This window comes from Hypanus sabinus, chromosome 2 (genome assembly GCF_030144855.1).
Source record: "Hypanus sabinus isolate sHypSab1 chromosome 2, sHypSab1.hap1, whole genome shotgun sequence".
In the NCBI taxonomy this organism is placed as follows: Eukaryota; Metazoa; Chordata; class Chondrichthyes; order Myliobatiformes; family Dasyatidae; genus Hypanus; species Hypanus sabinus.
This window is the reverse complement of record NC_082707.1, coordinates 79779419-79797610: the sequence shown is the minus strand read 5'-3', so window position 1 is coordinate 79797610 and position 18192 is coordinate 79779419. Positions and strand designations below refer to the sequence as shown.

The window sequence follows — 18192 nt, the reverse complement described above, 5'->3', positions numbered from 1 at the left end:
ATCTTCCATACCTTTTCCTCCAGGCTCCAACAAATTACAAGAATGTACTCAGTCAGGCCCTCAGGACTTATTTACCTTAATGCACTGTAAGGCTGCAAGTACCACCTCCCTGTCCAAAACCTCTCCACTTGTTTCCCTTGCTTCTAGAGCAGGTATTCCCAACCATTTTTTAAATGCCATGGACCCCTACCATTAACCGTGGGGTCTGTGGACTCCAGGTTGGGAATCCCTGCTGCAGAGCGACCACGATTTTCTCCTCGGTAAACACTAAGGAGAAATATTTATTAAAATATTCACTCCACCTCCAATGGCTCAAGACATATGGAGTCCTGCTGATCTCTCAGGGGACAAACTCTCTTCCTGACCCACCCTTTTACTTTAAGTTACAACTGTTCCTGGGAATTTCCTAATCTTTTCCTGTCTGGCGCAATAGGGTCTTATAAGGGACTCTTCCAGTTTCTGGAGTAGGTTACATGGGCAGTACAACATTGTGGGCCGAAGGACCTGTAACGTGCTGTAGATTTTCTATGCTCTGTCAAATCCTTCTCAACCCCTCTCTTTGTTCTGTTAATTTCCCTGTTAGTAGTATTCTTAATCTTTTTGTATAACTATCAAGGGATTCATTAACTCATCTCCTACCTCCTAAATTCAATATGTTTTTTTTTGTTGACCAGAGTCTCAGTATCTCATAAACCAAGGTTATTTAAAGTTGTCTGGTTTACTCTACAAGCTGCACTTAGACTCTTGATAGTATTAAAAGCCTCCCACTTCATTTCATTCTCTTCAAACATTCTCATCCAAATGATCTCCTGCAACACTAGCTCTACATTAATTTAGCACCTTAACCTGTGGAGGTGTTCTATCTCTTTCCATTAGTATTTTAAAGCAGAAAGTGTTATGGTCACTCAAGCCAAAGTGCTCTCAGACTGCCACTTCAGTTCATACACTGCCTTGTTCCGTATTGCATTGTCCCGAGCAGGACCTCCTATATACTGACTCAGGAAACATCCTTGGATACATTTTACCTTTTCCAGGCCCTTAATACATGTGTGGTCTGTTCAAAACTGGGAATATTAAAACCTCTCATTAATGCAGCATTATGATTCTTATCATTATGACCAATTTTTCCACACTCCTGCTCTTCAAATTCCTGTTGACTACTGGGGGAGTCAATCATACAGCCCCAATAGAGTGACCCTTCCTTTGTTATTTCTAAGTTCTACCCATGTGGCCTCACCAGACAATCCACTGAGAATGCACCCCCGCTATCAAAAAGCTAACATCCTCTCTTCACTTACTGTCATGCCTGTCCATTCTGTATCCTGAACTACCAGTCCTGCTCTTCTCCCAGCTTTGTTTCTGTTATGGCTATAACATCCCCATCCTCAGAGCTAATCAAAGCTCTTGAGTTCATCCACCTTACCTGTTAAACCTTATGCACTGAAAGGAATACAGACCAACTGGGTATTCCCTTTCCTGCCTATGATGTATCGCTGAGTAGTTTGATTACTAAACTTACTTTCACTTGCATCTGCTTTATCCGATGACTTGCTCTAGCTTGGAGTCCCAGCCCCTAACAATCTAGTTTATATCGTACTATGTAGCACCAGCAAGTTCTCCTGGTTCAGAATCATGAGTCAGGCTGATCACTGGCACACGTCAGGAAATTTGATTTTATATGGCAGCAGGACAGTGTAATACATAATAAACTATAAATTACAACTGCATAAAATTGAATTAGTGGCGTCAAAAGAGACAAAAAATAGTGAGGTAGTGTACATAGGTTTATTGTAAATTCCGTAATCTGATGGCCGAGGGGAAGAAGTTGTTCCTCAAATGCTGAGTGTGTCTCATCGGGCTTCTGTACTTCCTCCTTGATGGTATCAATGAGAAGAGGGTCCTTAATAATGGATGCTACCTTTTAGAAGCATCACCTTTGAAGGTGTTCTCAATGCTGGGGAGGTTTCTGCCTATGATAGAACTGGCTGAGGTTACAACTTTCTGCAGCTTTTTCCAGTCCTGTGCTGTGACCCCTCCATACCAGACAATGAAGCAACCAGTTAGAATGCTCTCCACAGTACATCTCTAGACATCTGCTAGTCTTTGGTGACATACAAAACCTCCTTAGACTCATGAAATATAGCCACTGCTGTGCCTTCTTTGTAATTGCCTCAGTATGATGGACCCAGGATAGATCTTCAGAGATATTGACAACCAGGAACATGAAACTGCTCATCCTTCAAATGCAACTCTTTCCTCTTGTACAGCTTGCCTTTAGCCCAGAGGAGATCCTACTGGTCCCTGGCCCATGTACCAGCTCCTCTGCCACAAATCCATCAGCTTCTCCTTCTATTTCTGTCCTCATTAATAATCCAGGGATCACTACCATCAAGATCTTGCTTCTTAACTAGCTCCCTATTCCACAGATGATCAATGCTTATTCTATCTTTATCATTAGTACTGGTGTACAACAAACTCTGACAGTCTTGCCTATATCATCTTTTCATTAGCCAGAGATTAGATACTGACAAGAGTGGGATTGCACAGTGTAGATTTTATTCCACTAATTTCTGATCAAGATAAAAGAGATTTGCATTTACTTTCACAACTTCATGACATGCTAATGTAATTTACAGCAAGTTAAACACTTCCAATGTCTATCACTGTCATCACAGTGAATACAATGGGAAAATGCAAGCAGGCTATTTCCACCAGGTTGGGTGGGACTACATCCAGAGGTCATGGGTTAAGTGTGAAAGGAAATATTTAAGGAGTAGATGCGAGGAAATTTCTTCACACAGAAGGTTGTGAGAGTGTGGAATGAGCTGCATATACAAATGATGGATCTGCACTTGAATTAAACATTTAAGAGACGTATGGACATGTATGTGGATGGTAGGGGTATGAAGGACTATGGTCCCGATGCAGGTTAATGGGACTAGGCAGGTTAAATGTTTCAGCATGCATTAAATGGGCTGAAGGGCTTGCTTCTGTGCTGTGCTTTTCTATTACTCTATGATGTCAGTTGCAAAGCCTCTCAAATAGCAATAAAATAATGGACTCCTGTATTCTTAATGATGCTGGTTGAGGGATGATTGCAAAAATCAAACTGGAGAAAGTCACTTCAATTTTTAAAACAGTGCTGAGAGTTTTTTTTCAATTCTCCTAAAAGAGCAGGTGTGATCTTGGTTTAATATTTCAAAAAATAACTCCCTCATTACTGCAATAGACGTTGGCAGTTCTCAAACATGATCACTTTTCTAATTTTCTTTCAAGGGCTGAATCAGCGTTTAATTTCCCATTCCTATTTGCCCTTGTGAAGGTGGTGTTGAGCTGCCGGCTTGAACTACTCTGGCCCTTGAAGTGTGGGCTCATTTGCCATTTCCAGATTTTTGTTCTGTTTTTGTATTGCATATCAGTTAAGGTGCACCACACCTACAATTTTTGACCAGAACAGAACATTTCATCCTCTGAAAAAAATGCAGTGATTTTAAAAGAGCATTCAGTTTTCTCAAGACGCCTGACACATAACAGTGATTTTTCTTTGTTGTGATATTAATCAATGTACCTTTGAAGTCCCTGTTCTATTGTAACACAGGTTTTAGGACAGCAAATTTCAATAATAGTTCTTTTTCGGTTTCTACATTGTTTGTTATATACTCCATATTGATGCACAATGTCCCCCAACAATGTGCCTGAGGGGAGGTAGTGGAAACAGATCAATAGCAGTATTTAAGAGGCTTTGGACGGGCTTATGAATAGACAGGGAATGTGGAATATAGACTATATGTAGGCATATCAGATGTGTACCCTAATGTTCTTCCTTTTCTTCAATGTTTCCAAGTCCTTAAGTACAGCAACAAAGTTCTCTCTTGATTGTAGACATAGCCAATTTTTTTTAAAAAAATGCATACCAAGGTGCAGTTCTATCAGGCTGGGTATTCATTGTAGTACATCAAAAAGTAAATGAAAACAACAAAAAAAGACTGTAAATGCTGAATAACTTAAAAAAATGTAAATTCTCAGCAGATGATTGCAGCTGTAGGAAGAAAAAGAGAGTTAATATTTTAAAATAAAGGATCTTTAACTGAAACATCCCAGGCCACAGATGTAGCCTGACATGCTAAGATTTCTCCATAATTTTTTCTTTATTTTATATTTCCAGCAGTTGTAGTTCTTCTAAAAATATTTTATTTTAGATATCCAGCTAGGATAGGAAATAGGATATCCAAGTTCAAAGAAGGTTTTCATTTTCAGTACTTACAATTATTCTTTACATCAATCTAAAATTTTTGCTCTTTTTTTTTGCTTTTCACTTATAAGTTGTCAATTGTAGGTCATTTCATTTCAGCTGGGGCTTTCAGCGATAAACAATTCTGTCGGTCATTTTGTATTGAATACAAATTCAAAATCACCCCTCAACACAAGTGAGTCTGCAAACTTTGTCTTGAATTGCTTTCCATAATAATAATGATGATGTTGCTTTGGGATTATAGCAAATCATCAGAATTCAACAGATACATCTTTTGTTAAAATACTAATACATATCTCTTTGTAATTTACTGAACTTTATCCATTAATTAGATTAACATAGAATACAGCAATGAACAGGCCCTTTAGCTCACTATGCACATGATGACCACAATGTCAAATTAAGCAGATCTGATCTGCAGGTATATAGTCTGTATCTGACAATCCACGTGCCTGTCTAAAAGCCCCTTAAATTCTGTTTCCATGTCTTCCCCTCACGGTGCATTCCATGTGCCTATCATTTTCCGTGTGCGTAAAAAAAACTTGACTCATAAGTCTTTAAACTTTCTTACTCCGAACCTAAAACTATGCCCTCTATTATTTGACACTCCAAACCTGTGAAAAAGACTCTATCTACACTCGTCTTAATTTCCTATACATCTGTCAGATAGCCCCTTAGCCTACAATGCTCCACAGAAAACAAAAGTCTGTGCAACCTCTCCTGACAGCAAACAATCTCCAATCCAGTCAATATTTTGATGAACCTTCTCTGCACCCTTTTCTTACTTCATGTAATATGGCAACCAGAATTGCAACAATACTTCAAATGTATCACAACCAAAGTTTTACATGGCTATAATGTGACTTGCCAACTTTTACACTTAGTGCCGCAAATGATGAAGGCAAGCATGTCATACACATTCTTCACTACCTATATCCACTTTCAGGGAGCTGGTCCTTCTGCACATCATTGCCCTTAATGATCATGCCATTTACCGTAGTTTGACTTACATTTAATCTCCCCAAGTGCAGCATTTCACTTGTGTGAACTAAAATCCATCTGTTATTTCCTGGCCCATATTTCCAAATGGGCGATATCCTGCTGAACAATTTGACAACCTTTCTCACCATCCACAACTCTAGCAATTTTTGTGTGGTCTGCAAACTTGCTAATCAGCCTACCTATACTTCATACAAATCATTTGTATACATTACAAACAACAGAGGTCCCAGCATCACGTGGAACCACATCCCATTAGTCACAGACTTCCTGTCAAATACCAGCCTTCCAAACTTTTATGGCCAAGCCAAATTTAAATCTAATCTACCCCATGTCACCATGAATCCCACATGTTTTAATCTTCTGCACCAGTCAACAATGAGGGACCTCATTGAATGCTTTACTGAAACCCATGTAGGCAAAAATCTGTCCCTGTCCCCATTAATCATTTTTGACACCTCCTCAAGAACAATCAATCAAATTCTTAAGACATGACCTCCCCCTACAGATCAATGTGATTTCTGCCACTGCATGGAATAACAAGTTTCATTTGTGGCCAACACTGAATTGCTTAGCTATTTTGGTAGAGTATATTGATTTCTTCTGCTTTCTGTAGGTCTAGACTATATTTTGTTGGAGTGTTTTGTTTGCTTGTGCTGATGAATGCATTTCTGTTTGTAACAAGACTGAATATATTTTCTGAACAAGAATTTGTCTTTTTCTTCTGATCTGTTCTGTATTGATCAAAGCCTCTCCTCTTGACTTAAAGCTTGTCGTTCAACATATTTGCACAAGTAATATTCTTCTGGGATGTTAAAGATTTAGCCTGAACTTCCTACTTTGTCACTCCTGTGTAAAATTCAAAGGTCTATGCTCATTTTCATCTGATGTCAAATGGTCTGTGAGTTTTAAACCATCCATTTTCATCCCGGTTCTGACACCATGTAATAGTTTGTAGTCAACATAAACAATACTCAGGAGACTTTGCAGTGTGTCTCAAGCTTTACTCTGATGTTAGCTTGTTTCTTGGAAGTGCGATGTTTCCAAAATAGCTCTCATCTCTGACCAGGAGATGGTTCTATACAATTGTCAACATGGAACTACAGAATCGGTTGACAGATAGGATAATTTTGCCTAGCAGAATGGAAGCACTGTCACGATTAACTGTGACAGTACTACATACTGCAAATTAAATCCAGTTTGTATTTTGTACACAGTGTGTTCCCTGCAATGTTATTAGGTTAACTGGATGATAGTATTCTTACCATTGATTCAGAATGCTGAATGTTTCAACCTCACTCAAATACTGATTAAAATCTCTCTGCCAGAATGGAAGTCTTTAATCCTATCTCATTGACTGCCTTAATGGATGGAACTTTCCTCAGATTGTCAGATGCCTGCCTGGCTCCCAGTCAGTAGACATTCAAAGGTGTAGGGTCAGATATGTGAAGTCTTTTGGTCTCGACTCAACCCTAAGTGTGCCAGAACCAATTCACAATGTTCACTAATTCATCCAGAAAATGATTACTGATGTGATCCACTCCAGGTTATATTGATATTCTAGTGAAAAAGATGCTGGATTATGCAATCTCTGGGCATTTGTCTTCTTTTGGAATCTCCCCAACAATGGTGCAGACAAGGTTTATCTTTTTAGAGGGTACACTGGAGTTAGCTATTTCTGTTTCCTGCTCATAACAAAAGTCCAGTGTTGCAGCAAGGATGCCAATTTGGATTATAGCCAGCAGATACCTCCACTGCGTGGCCACTCTCCTTTTTGTGGGCACATTTTAAGAATGGATGCGTACGATCTTCCATTATACGAAGTAAGTCCTAAGAAGTGCTGTCTATTTAATTTAATCAGGGAACATGCAGGGGGATGCATGATTCAATTGCATTTCTAACTAATCAAGTATGCATCTCATCTCCGAATAGCTTCAGTTGACCTGAAGATCAAACAATTGCATTGACTAAGTTCAAACTGGGAATTAAAAAAAAAAGTCAAGTGCACTTTTGAAATGAAAGTAAAATTCACATATGGAATTTAACATCTTGAAGAATGATTAGTTGAAGTCCCAACTAGTGTGACATCAAATTCCAAATCTTAAGTATTTAGCACTTTAGTATTTACTCCTTTAGTGTAAATTTCATTGACCACACAAGAAAAGAAATTGGCTATTAACAAAATTCATCTAGTTAGATTGACAAGCACAGCTTTGCCATTCACATATAAAAGGCAACTAGATTAATACCAGCAATTTCTATCATCAGCTGTAAATAATTATGAACATTTGGAGAGGCATAATGTGATTAGAAATTGTCAGCATGGTCAAAGGCAGGTCGTGCCTTACGAGCCTCATTGAATTTTTTTGAGGATATGACTAAACACATTGATGAAGGCAAAGCAGTAGATGTAGTGTACTTAGATTTCAGCAAGGCATTTGATAAGGTACCCCATGCAAGGCTTATTGAGAAAGTAAGGAGGCATGGGATCCAAAAGGATATTGGTTTGTGGATCCAGAGTTGTCTTGCCCACAGAAGGCAAAGAGTGGTTGTGGACAGGTCATACTCTGCATGGAGATCAGTGACCAGTGGAGTGCCTAGGGATCTGTTCTGGGACCCCTACTCTTTGTGATTTTTATAAATGACCTGGATGAGGAAGTGGAGGGATGGGTTAGTAAATTTGCTGATGACACAAAGGTTGGGGATGTTGTGGACAGTGTGGAGGGCTGTCAGAGGTTACAACGGGACATCAATAGGATGCAAAACTGGGCTGAGAAGTGGCAGATGAAGTTCAACCCAGATAAGTGTGAAGTGGTTCATTTTGGCAGGTCAAATATGATGGCAGAATATAGTATTAATGGTAAGACTCTTGGCAGTGTAGAGGATCAGAGGGATCTGGGGGTCTGAGCTCAGAGCTGTTGCAGAGGTTGACTGTTTGGTTAAGAAGGTTTTCTATGTTTCTACTTTAGTGTTGGAGAAAACTGAAAACACCTAGGGCAGCATGGCAGCATAGTAGTTAGCATAATGCTTTACAGTACAGGTGATCTGGGTTCAGTTCCCACTGCTGCTCTGGTTTCCTCTCAGAATCCAAAGACATACCGGTTGGTGGGTTAACTGGTTATCATAGATTGTCCTGTGATTAGGCTCAGATTAAATCGGTAGTATTGTTGGGCAACGTCAATGGTTTGTTCCACAATAAATAAAAATAAATAAACAGTTGAAAGAACGTATATCAAAGGTAGAAAAGCATAATTTCATTTTTGGAGGATCGTTGGGTAATATTGGCACATTCTCAATTGTTAAAAGTTGGTGATATTACATTTAGCAAGATCTATTTTACCTTACTGCCCTGGTGAGAACTTTGGAACAGCCTGTAATACTCAGACTCTGACCTGGTTTTGAGCTACAATATTACTTTGGCCAGTCCGGCTGCGTCAGTAATGACTTCCCAGAATGCTGAAGATGAGGGAATTCAATATCGCCCATGCCAATGATGAGCAAGATTCTTTCTTCTTAGAGGTGACACATTGAGAAGATCATTACCTAGCAATTGCCAATTGTGCCTGTATGTTGCTGACTGCTTCATTGTCTAAGGAATTGTGAAAAATTGAATACTCTAAAATCAGCAGCAAATCTCCCCACTTAAGAAGTGGTGGGGGGGGGGGGGTACCAACTGGAGTTCCTCCACCATTTTGTGCATGTTGCAATAGAAGTTGATGGCTGGGTCTGGCATGCAGCAATGACAAATGCTCATCTATGTCCTGAGCCTAGTATTCTTGACCTTCAACAACTACAGCTGTCTTTTTATACAATAAAGAATAAATCCTGCTAGTGTAGGGCTTTTCCCCCCAATTCTCATCAACATAGTTACACCAGGGTTCCTTCATGGTACTCTAAAATACAGACAGTGCCTTAATGTCAGGGTTGGTTATTCCTGCCTTATGACTAATGTTAGGCTCCTTTTGCAATGTTTGTAACAAGGCTTGGATCTGACTGACCTGAGACAGAGCATCAATGAGCAAGGGATTCCTGAAGACCTACCATGATGCCTATCATCACAATGCCGATGTCTACTGATAATTGGTCAAGTCGGATTTTCCTTGCTTTTTTGGACAGGAAGTAACTTGTCAATCTTCTACATGATTGGTTGACGTCATTGGTGAAGCTGTGCTGGAACTACTTGGCTGGAGGACGGGCTAGTCTTAGAAACTACTAATGAGATCTTGTCCAATGTTGAGTGAACTTATTTGGGGTAAAACTGGCTTCCATGATCATAAGAACTTCAGGGGAAAAAAGCAAAGGTATGTCATCAACTTGGCAATTCTCACTGATGATGGCCGCAAACACTTTAGATTCATGTCAGATTCTATAATTTGCTGAGATTGAGGATGATCACAGAATCCCCTCCAATCATCTTAATGTGACCCACCTTAGAACTCTGACCTGACCTGTTTTTTTTGTGGGATCAGCTTGCTGTTTTCTGTGTTGAACCCACATGTACCTCTCTTTTTAGGTATACCTATTGCTTCCTTTTCCTAATAAGGCACATCTTTTTCATCACACATTAAACCAGGGTTAGTTCCCAGGTTGATGGGCTCTGAGGTCCATGTTTGTTGCAAGGTACAGTTCCAGGGCTGAAGGCCCTATACTGCCTCATGGAGACCCTGAGTCAAGCTGCTAAATCCATTTTGCACTTTTTTCCATTTACACTTAAGATGCCTGTAACAGACAAAAACAATAGTAACAGGATGTTGGTGAGAACTGGTTTAAATAGATTATTCCCATCTGTGAATTCAGTGTTCACTCATTTCCACTTTGTTTGGCAACAAAGATCTTTGGGCTCAGACAGCTCAGTGGTGAAAGATCTACTACATTATAGCATTGGATGTGGAGAGGAGGTTTTCTATCATGGGGAAGTCTAGGACTAGAGGGCACAGCCTCAGAATTCAGGGATTTCGATTTAGAACAGAGGTGAGGATCTTTTTCTGTAACCAGAGGGTAGTGAATCTGTGGAAGTTATTACCGTAGTTATCCGTGCAAGCCAAGTCATTGGGTATATTTAAGGTTCCCGACTAATCGGAGCATCAACGGCTATAGAGTGAAGGCTGGAGAATGGGGTTGGGAGGGATAATTAATCAGCCATGATTGAATGGTGGAACAGGCTCAATGGGCTGAATGGCCTAATGCCTCTGCTATGTCTTTTGGTCTTGTGCATTATGGCAATGATCAACTGAATGTTTTGTCATCTGTATTAAACATGACGTCATGAAAAATTTAAGGAGCCTGGTATCAATACTGAGGGTCCTCTAAGCTACTCTTTTGTGGTGTTTACTTCTACTTGGAAACGGATGTGCTCAGGCACGGTGAGGCTGGGCTCCTGGATATTGTTTAAAGGTTATGATCTCATAAGTGTGATGATATCAGACTGTTGCTTGAATAATCTGTAGGACAGCTCCTTCAGTTTTGGCTCAAGTCCATGGCTGCTAGCCAGAAAGTCTTCGCAAGATTAGGTAGGTTGAGACAGCCCTCTAAGTGGTCAGTTTAGAATCTTGTCCCAGCTTGAAGCCAGGTTTTATCCTAATTATTCCACTAACATCTGTTTTGATACAACTGAATGAGTTGTCTGGTCATTTCAGGGGAGACTATGTTTTTTTTTAAAGAATGAACTATTTAACTCTGGTTTAGAGTTGCAATCAGCCAACTGAATAATGATGCTGTATTCCTTCATAGTCATAGAGAAATATAGCACAGAAGTAGGCACGACTCTATAATGATCATCAGCCTATTAACCAACAGGCATATCTTTGGGATGTGAGAAACTGGAGCAGGCTGAGGATCCCTATGGAGTCACAGGAAGATTGTCCACACTCCACATAGCTCTAAAGGTCAGCATTGAACACAGGTCTCTGGTGTTGTGAGTGTGACCTCCTCCTTCCCTTTTTCCTATGGTCCACTCTCCTCTCCTATCAGATTCCTTCCTCTCCAGCCCTTTACCTTTCCCACACAGCTGGCTTCACCTATCACCTTCCAGCTAGCCTTCTTCCCCTCTCCCCACCTTATTATTCTGGCATCTCCCCCTTCCTTTTCAGTCCTGAAGAAAGGTATCAGCCCAAAACGTTGACTGTTTATTCACTTCCATAGATGTTGCTTGACCTGCTGAGTTCCTCCGGCATTTTGTGTGTATTGCTTTGGATTTCCAGCATCTGAAGACCTTCATGTGCTTATGATTAGCAACTTTATTAGCTGTGCCACTATGCAGCCCTTCTCTAAAGGACTTAATGAACCAGATTAGTCTTTGTGACAGGAGGAACATTGAAAGGTCATTATTGTTGATGGGATATTTTTATCCTAAAATAATTTATTTAATTGAATTTAACTTTATTATTAATAAGCAACTGATTAACTACTGTGACTACAATAAATGAAGAAATAGAAAATTAACTCCCCTGCCAAGGGGCAGAGTAACACATAGGGTCAGGCTGGTTCTGGGCTAACAATCAGAGTTTTGGAGCATTGACCCAAAGAGTTTGAATCCTACCACAGTAGCTGGAGAACTGAAATGAAACAAATCTGGATTTATTTAAATTAGGCTCAGTAACACTAACCATGAAAAAACCAAACTATTATTTAAAAAAAAAACAACTACTTCAGTAACATTTGCCATCCCAACCACAGATGCCTTGCATTTGACTCCAGATTATCACTATGGTTGACTCTGAACTATTTCCTCAATTTAGGAATATTTAGGAATGGAACTGTCTGTATCCGTTGAGGAAATATAAAAAGGAAAAATAATATTCCTTATAGCAAATATACTAAAACTTTCTATGTTGCTTTTAGAGTGCCTTTTCAGAATGAAATCAGAAAAAAATGGCCTTACTGCATTCAGATACCTTTTACTTCAAAATGTAGAGCTCTTTCATTGGTTCTCTGGTACTGTGAGTCACACTCTTCTAAAAGTCAATATGGGTCAGAAATCTCTAAGAATAACTCCACTCATGGTAAAATCCCTGGAACCCTATATTAAATGTATGGGTTTATGACCCAATTCAAGTGTCACAAAAAAGCAGGATATTATGCAGAAGTCCTAAGTCCGGAGTAGATATCCTGCTGAGGGAAACGACATGTCGTGCAGAAAAACAGACTTTAAAAAGCTACTAATCAGGATTGGAAACACTATCAGACTTCACACTGACCCACCTCCCCCCATTAACTCAAGATCAATTACAGTGATTCCAGTACTACCTGACTGAGAACTGCTAACTATGTGAACTAAGTTTCATTCTTAAAATTATATAATCTTAAAGCATGAACGCTGTCGGTTGGATTAATCAACTCCCATGAATCTCTCCAACGTGCTCTACTTGTCATGAGAGGGAAATTATATCAGGTCAGTTGGTAATTGGAGAACATGGGTCCAGTAAACCTCTGATTCCCTTGTGAAAGTTATTCTTGCATTTTCTTGATCATCCTCAAAATCTGTGTCTCTGAACATCACTTATAGCACACATATAATTCCTTTCATCTTTCCCCTAGTTCATTTGCCAGTTATCTAAAATTTCTGATCTCTTGTTCTGACCTCCCTGGCATTATTGGGTGGTGTGTAATAACCCAGATTTTATTAGTCAGCTTAACGTAAAGGAACCCTTAGGAGGCAGTGACCATAATATGATTGAATTCATAGTGCAGTTTGAGAGGGAGAAGCAGTCACATTTATTCGCATCACCTTGGAATAAAGGGGTTTACAGAAGCATGAGACAGGAGCTTGCCCAGGTGGATTGGAGGGGGATACTGGCAGGATGAAGGCAGAGTAGAGATGGCTGAAGTTTCTGTGAGCAGTTCTCAAAGTGCAGGAAAGGTATGTCCCACACAAGAAGTTGTTCTCAAATGGCAGGGCTGGGCAGCTGTGGCTGACAAGGGAAGTTAAGGACTGCATTAAAAGGTCATATAAGGGAACAAAAGTGAGAGGGAAGTTGGATGTTTAGGAAGCTTTTAAAATCCAACAAAAGGCAACTAAAAAAGTTGTAAGAAGGGAAAAGATGAAATATGAGGGCAGACTAGCCGATAATGTAAAGCAGGGTACTAAAAGTTTCTTTTTTCAGTTATATAAAGAGTAAAAGGGAGGTAACAGTTAACACTGGAAAATGATGCTGGTGAGGTAGTAATGAGAATCAAAGAAATGGCAGATAAACTAAATAAGTACATTGCTTTAGTCTTTACTGTAGAAGACACTAGCTGTATGCCAGAAGTCCATGAGTGTCAGGGAACAGGAGTGAGTGCCATTGCTATTACAAAGGAAAAAGTATTAGGCAAACTTAAACGTCTTAAGTTGACTAAGTCACCTGGAACAGATAGACTACTATCCAGAGTCCTGAAAGAGGTTGCTGAAAAGATAATGGATACATTGGTCATGATCTTTCAAGAATCACTTGATTCTGACATGGACCCAGAGGACTGGAAGATTACAAATGTCACTCCACTCTTTAAGAAGGCAGGAAGGCAAAAAAGATGAAATTGTGGGTCAGTTAGCCTAACCTCAGTGGTTGGGAAAGTATTGGAGTCCATTATTAGGTACGAGGTTTCGGGGTACTTGGAAACTAATGGTAAAATAAGTCAAAGTTAGCATTGTTTCTAAAGGGAAATCTTGTCTGACAAATCTGTTAGAATTCTTCAAGGAAATAACAAGCAGGGTGGACAAAGTAAAGGCCGTGGATGTCATTTACATAGATTTTCAGAAGGCATTTGATAAGGTGCCTCATCTGAGGCTGCTTAACAAGATAAAATCCTATGGTGTTACAGGAAATATACTGGCAGGGATAGAGGAATGGCTGACAGGCAGAAACCATGAATGGGAATAAAGGGGGCCTTTTCTGGTTAGCTGCTGGTGACTAGTGGTGCTCCTCAGGGGTCAGTATTGGGACCGCTACTTTTCACATTGTTTGTCAATGATTTGCATAGTTGAATTGGTGGCTTTGTGGCAAAGTTTGCAGATGATACAAAGATAGGTGGAGGGGTAGGTAGTGCTGAGGAATTCTGAACAGCTTTATGAAGTATCTCTTTAATATTTTATACTTAATATGACCCAGGAGATGATCATATGGTCCACCAGGTCCAACAAAGGAATCCCATTTCATTTTCAATTATTCTCCTGCAAACCTTGTTCTTGGTCACCTGCCCATTGACTCTCATTTATTTTCACTTTGCTTTGCACCTATACTGGGGGTAATTGACAGTTCCCAGTTAAACTACTCATATATTTTTGGGATGTAGGGCATGCACATTCTCACCATGATTACCAGTGAAAATCCTGGCAGTCAGAGAGAATATTTAAAGTAGTGAGATCAGAATGAAATCCAGGTAACTGGAATTAGATGTTGCAGTGCTGACTGCAGCACCTGCTCCAGCTATTATCACTGCTAACACTCTAATAATCTCTCTGAATTCTCTCCAAGACATTTGCACCCTTCCTCTAGTGTGGTGCTCAGAACTGCAGAATGTTTACTCTAACTGCCTTATAAACTTTATTTTTGCCCGCACTAAGCACAAATTATCTTCATCCAGCAATCACTGGGAAAGCACAGGTCATAATGCTCCCCTGGTCTAAACTGCTTTGACCTAAAAAAAAGTCTTCTGTCTTAAAAGTATCTGCAACAAAATGTCACACATCACGCCAAACAACAGGGTTAAAGTAGCTTGCATCAGTAAAAGAATACCGGGTTCATGTTTTGAGTAGCTGAAATCGATCATTTGAAGCATGCATTTTTTATTATCCTGCCTTGACCTCATCATTCAATGGCCAATGTGAGACTCTGTGGTTGCTGAGAAGTGCAGATAAGTAGCTGGGGGGTAGGGTTGGTGCCACATGTAATTATAGCTCCAAAGCAACATACACAAAATGCTGGAGGAACTCAGCAGGTCAAACAACATCTATGGAAATGAATTTACAGTCGATGTTTTGGGCTGAGACCCCTTCTTCCTTCCCAGTTTTGAAGGGAGATGATATCAGAATAAAAATGTGGTGGGGGGGGAGGGGAAGGCTAGCTGGAAGGTGATGGGTGAAGCCAGGTGGGTGGGAAAGGTAAAGGGCTGGAGAAGAAGGAATATGATAGGAAAGGAGAGTGGACCAGAGGAGAAGGAATCTGATAGGAGAGCAGAGTGGACGACAGGAAAACGGGAAGGAGGGGAGGAGGTGAGGTAAGTAATAGGCAGGAGAGAAGGGATAAATGATCAGAGTGGGGAGTGGACAGGAATGAAACTTGTTTACCGGAGGGAGAAATTGTTATTCATGCTATTAGGTTGGAGGTTATCTAGACGGAATATAAGGTATTGCTCCTCCATCCTGAGGGTGGCCTCATCTTGGCACCAGAGAAGGCTATGGACCGACATGTCAGAATGGGAATGGAAATCGGAATTAAATTGTTAGACCACTGGGAAATCCCCAGATTTCCTGTTTACTTTTTATTTCAGAAATGTTGTGTTTTTCCACACTGAAGCAAGTAAGTCACAGTCTGTGGGATTAGTGTGTGTACTGTCCGTCACCTCAACGACCAGGTCACAGAAAGCTTTCCACTGCTTGGGAGGGCCAGATGTTGAATGTTCTTTATCTATAGGCCACAATATGGTACAAATTCGTTATCTCACTTCTCCTGCTTTTATCCTTTGGGCTTCTCTTGTATGAACTTTCCAGATATACTCTTGCTAAAAACAAGAGTGTTATAGCCTGGTCACATGGAGGGTAGATGACTATCCATTCCTCCGGTACACTGGTTTGTTTTGATGGCACAGTTAGGGTCATTCTGTGTAAGCCGTAATGCTAACATCTTTCTTGCAGTATTTTAAAAGACCTGCCAATTACACTGCCAATTCACATTATTGTCCAGGGGCTGGGTATGTGTTTCTTCTTTTTGGACAGTGACTGTAGACACACGGTGTTACTTGCACTCTTCTAAGGTACTGCATGGGGCATTGCTTATAGCTGCTCTCCAGATTGCCTGCACTCCCAATCTCAAGTTTATTTGTCCTCTGTTTCCACAGTAACAAACTAGTACTACCTTTAGGCTGTGTTTGTCGACATAAATTCCATGCTCTCAGGAGCATAACTACTCGACAAGAAGTTGAAGCTTTTTTTAAAAAACTGTGGTCTGTGCAAGTGACAATGGAAGCCAGCCAAATTTGTATCATAGATCCCTCCAGCTGCACTGGGGTCTTCGGATGTGGAAATAAGGCAGTTTCCTGGAAGAATACTGTGTGAGGAAAAAGGGTAGCTGGAAACCAAACCACTGCTGTCTTTGATGTACATGATGACCCTGGGCAACACAGGGCATAACTTCGACATTTCCACATGACCACAAAAAGTGTCATAAACATGTTCCAGCAGAAAGCGATTCATTGACGTTATTCAAGTTCACTGCAGACTGCTGAAAGCGCAGGAAAGAACAACTTTCCATGCACATCCATATATGCCCTGTTAAAAGAGAAGTGAATTGATTGCTTGGTGAAGGTACTCTTAAGAGTGGACTTGGATGAGCAGCTCCAGGATTTAAAGCAACCATGATGAAATTGCAGTAATAAGCTTCTAAGTCAACTTGCAGGTTGAGGTTCTCATGCGCCCATTGCCTTAGGCAGTTGAGATCATAGTTGCTGTTGAAGAAGCTTTGTCAAATAGATGTTGCAGTGCAGTTTACAGATGATAAACACTGCACACTATGTGTTTTGATATTGGAAGAAAGTAATATTTAGGGTTGTGAATGGAGTGGCAATGAAGCACCTTGTTTGCCTTGGATGCTGCCAAATATTTTGAACGTTAGTGGAAATGTGTTCATCCAAGCAAGTGGAGCGATTTCCACCTGAAGTCTTGATGTTTGGACGATGGGAAGACATTTGAGAGTTAGGAAGCAGGCCAGTCTTTGTATCTATGCACCTGATTCAGTTCAATTTCTAATCAACGGTAATCCCCAGTACAGTGATGGTGGGGAAATTGGCCCTAAATGGATAGACTAGTGAAATTGCTGCAAACGTATGAAGCAAAGGAAAGACCAAGAACCAGCAATGAAAGTTAAAGTGGATGCAGAAACACAAAGAAATTAACATGGCAAGACCACTTATCAAATTATGATAAAATATGAACTCCTGGATTTACGAATAAAGACCATAAGACATAGGATCAGAATTAGGCCATCTGGTCAATTGAGTTTGCTCCGCCATTCAATCATGGATGATCCTCTTCTTCTATCTCCTCCTCAACCCCGGTTCCCGGCCTTCTCCCCATAACCTTTGATGCCATGTCTGATCAAGAAACGATCAATCGCTGCCTAAATATACACAACAACTTGAGCTGCACAGCTGCACATGGCAAGAAATTCCATAAGTTCACCACCATTTGCCTGAAGATATTCCTCTGCATCTCTGTTTTGAAAGGGTGCCCCTCTATTCTGAGGCTCTGCCCGCTTGTCCTAGACTCTCCCACCATGGGAAACATCCTTTCCACATCCAACGTTCAAAAGGTTTCAATGAGATCCCCCTTCATCCTTCTGAATTCTATTGAGTACAGATCCAGAAGCATCATACGTTCCTCATATGATAACCCTTTAAAAGTAGAGAACACAAAAATGAAAGAGTTATACTGAATGAATATAGACAGCGTAACATTCTTCAGGACATGCTCATGAACCTTGAGAAAGCTTCCTGTCAGATTTCAGTTGCTGAGGGTCTTGTGTGGAAAGTTTGGAGAATAGACAACGGACAGTAGGTGCAGGAGTAGGCCATTCAGCCCTTCTAGCCAGCACCGCCATTCACTGTGATCATGTCTGATCATACACAATCAGTACCCCGTTACTGCCCTCTCCCCATATCCCTTGACCCCGCTATCTACAAGAGCTTTACTTAACTCTCTCTTGAATGCATCCATAGACTTGGCCTCCACTGCCTGCTGGGGCAGAGCA

At 40.5% G+C, this 18192-nt stretch overlaps 1 protein-coding gene across 3 annotated transcripts in view; it reads right to left on the bottom strand.

Annotated features, from left to right (window-relative positions):
- Positions 1-18192, bottom strand: part of epha4b (eph receptor A4b) — a 364912-nt gene that overhangs the window by 68368 nt on the left and 278352 nt on the right. The window contains exon 9 of one of the 3 annotated variants that reach the window (XM_059949041.1): positions 2742-4039. The exons of the other annotated variants lie outside the window; for them this stretch is intronic. Within the exon in view, the coding sequence (XP_059805024.1) occupies positions 3943-4039 (97 nt within the window). The 3' untranslated portion in view covers positions 2742-3942. Of the gene's footprint in view, positions 1-2741; positions 4040-18192 lie in introns of those variants that run through there. 3 annotated transcript variants of the gene reach the window in all.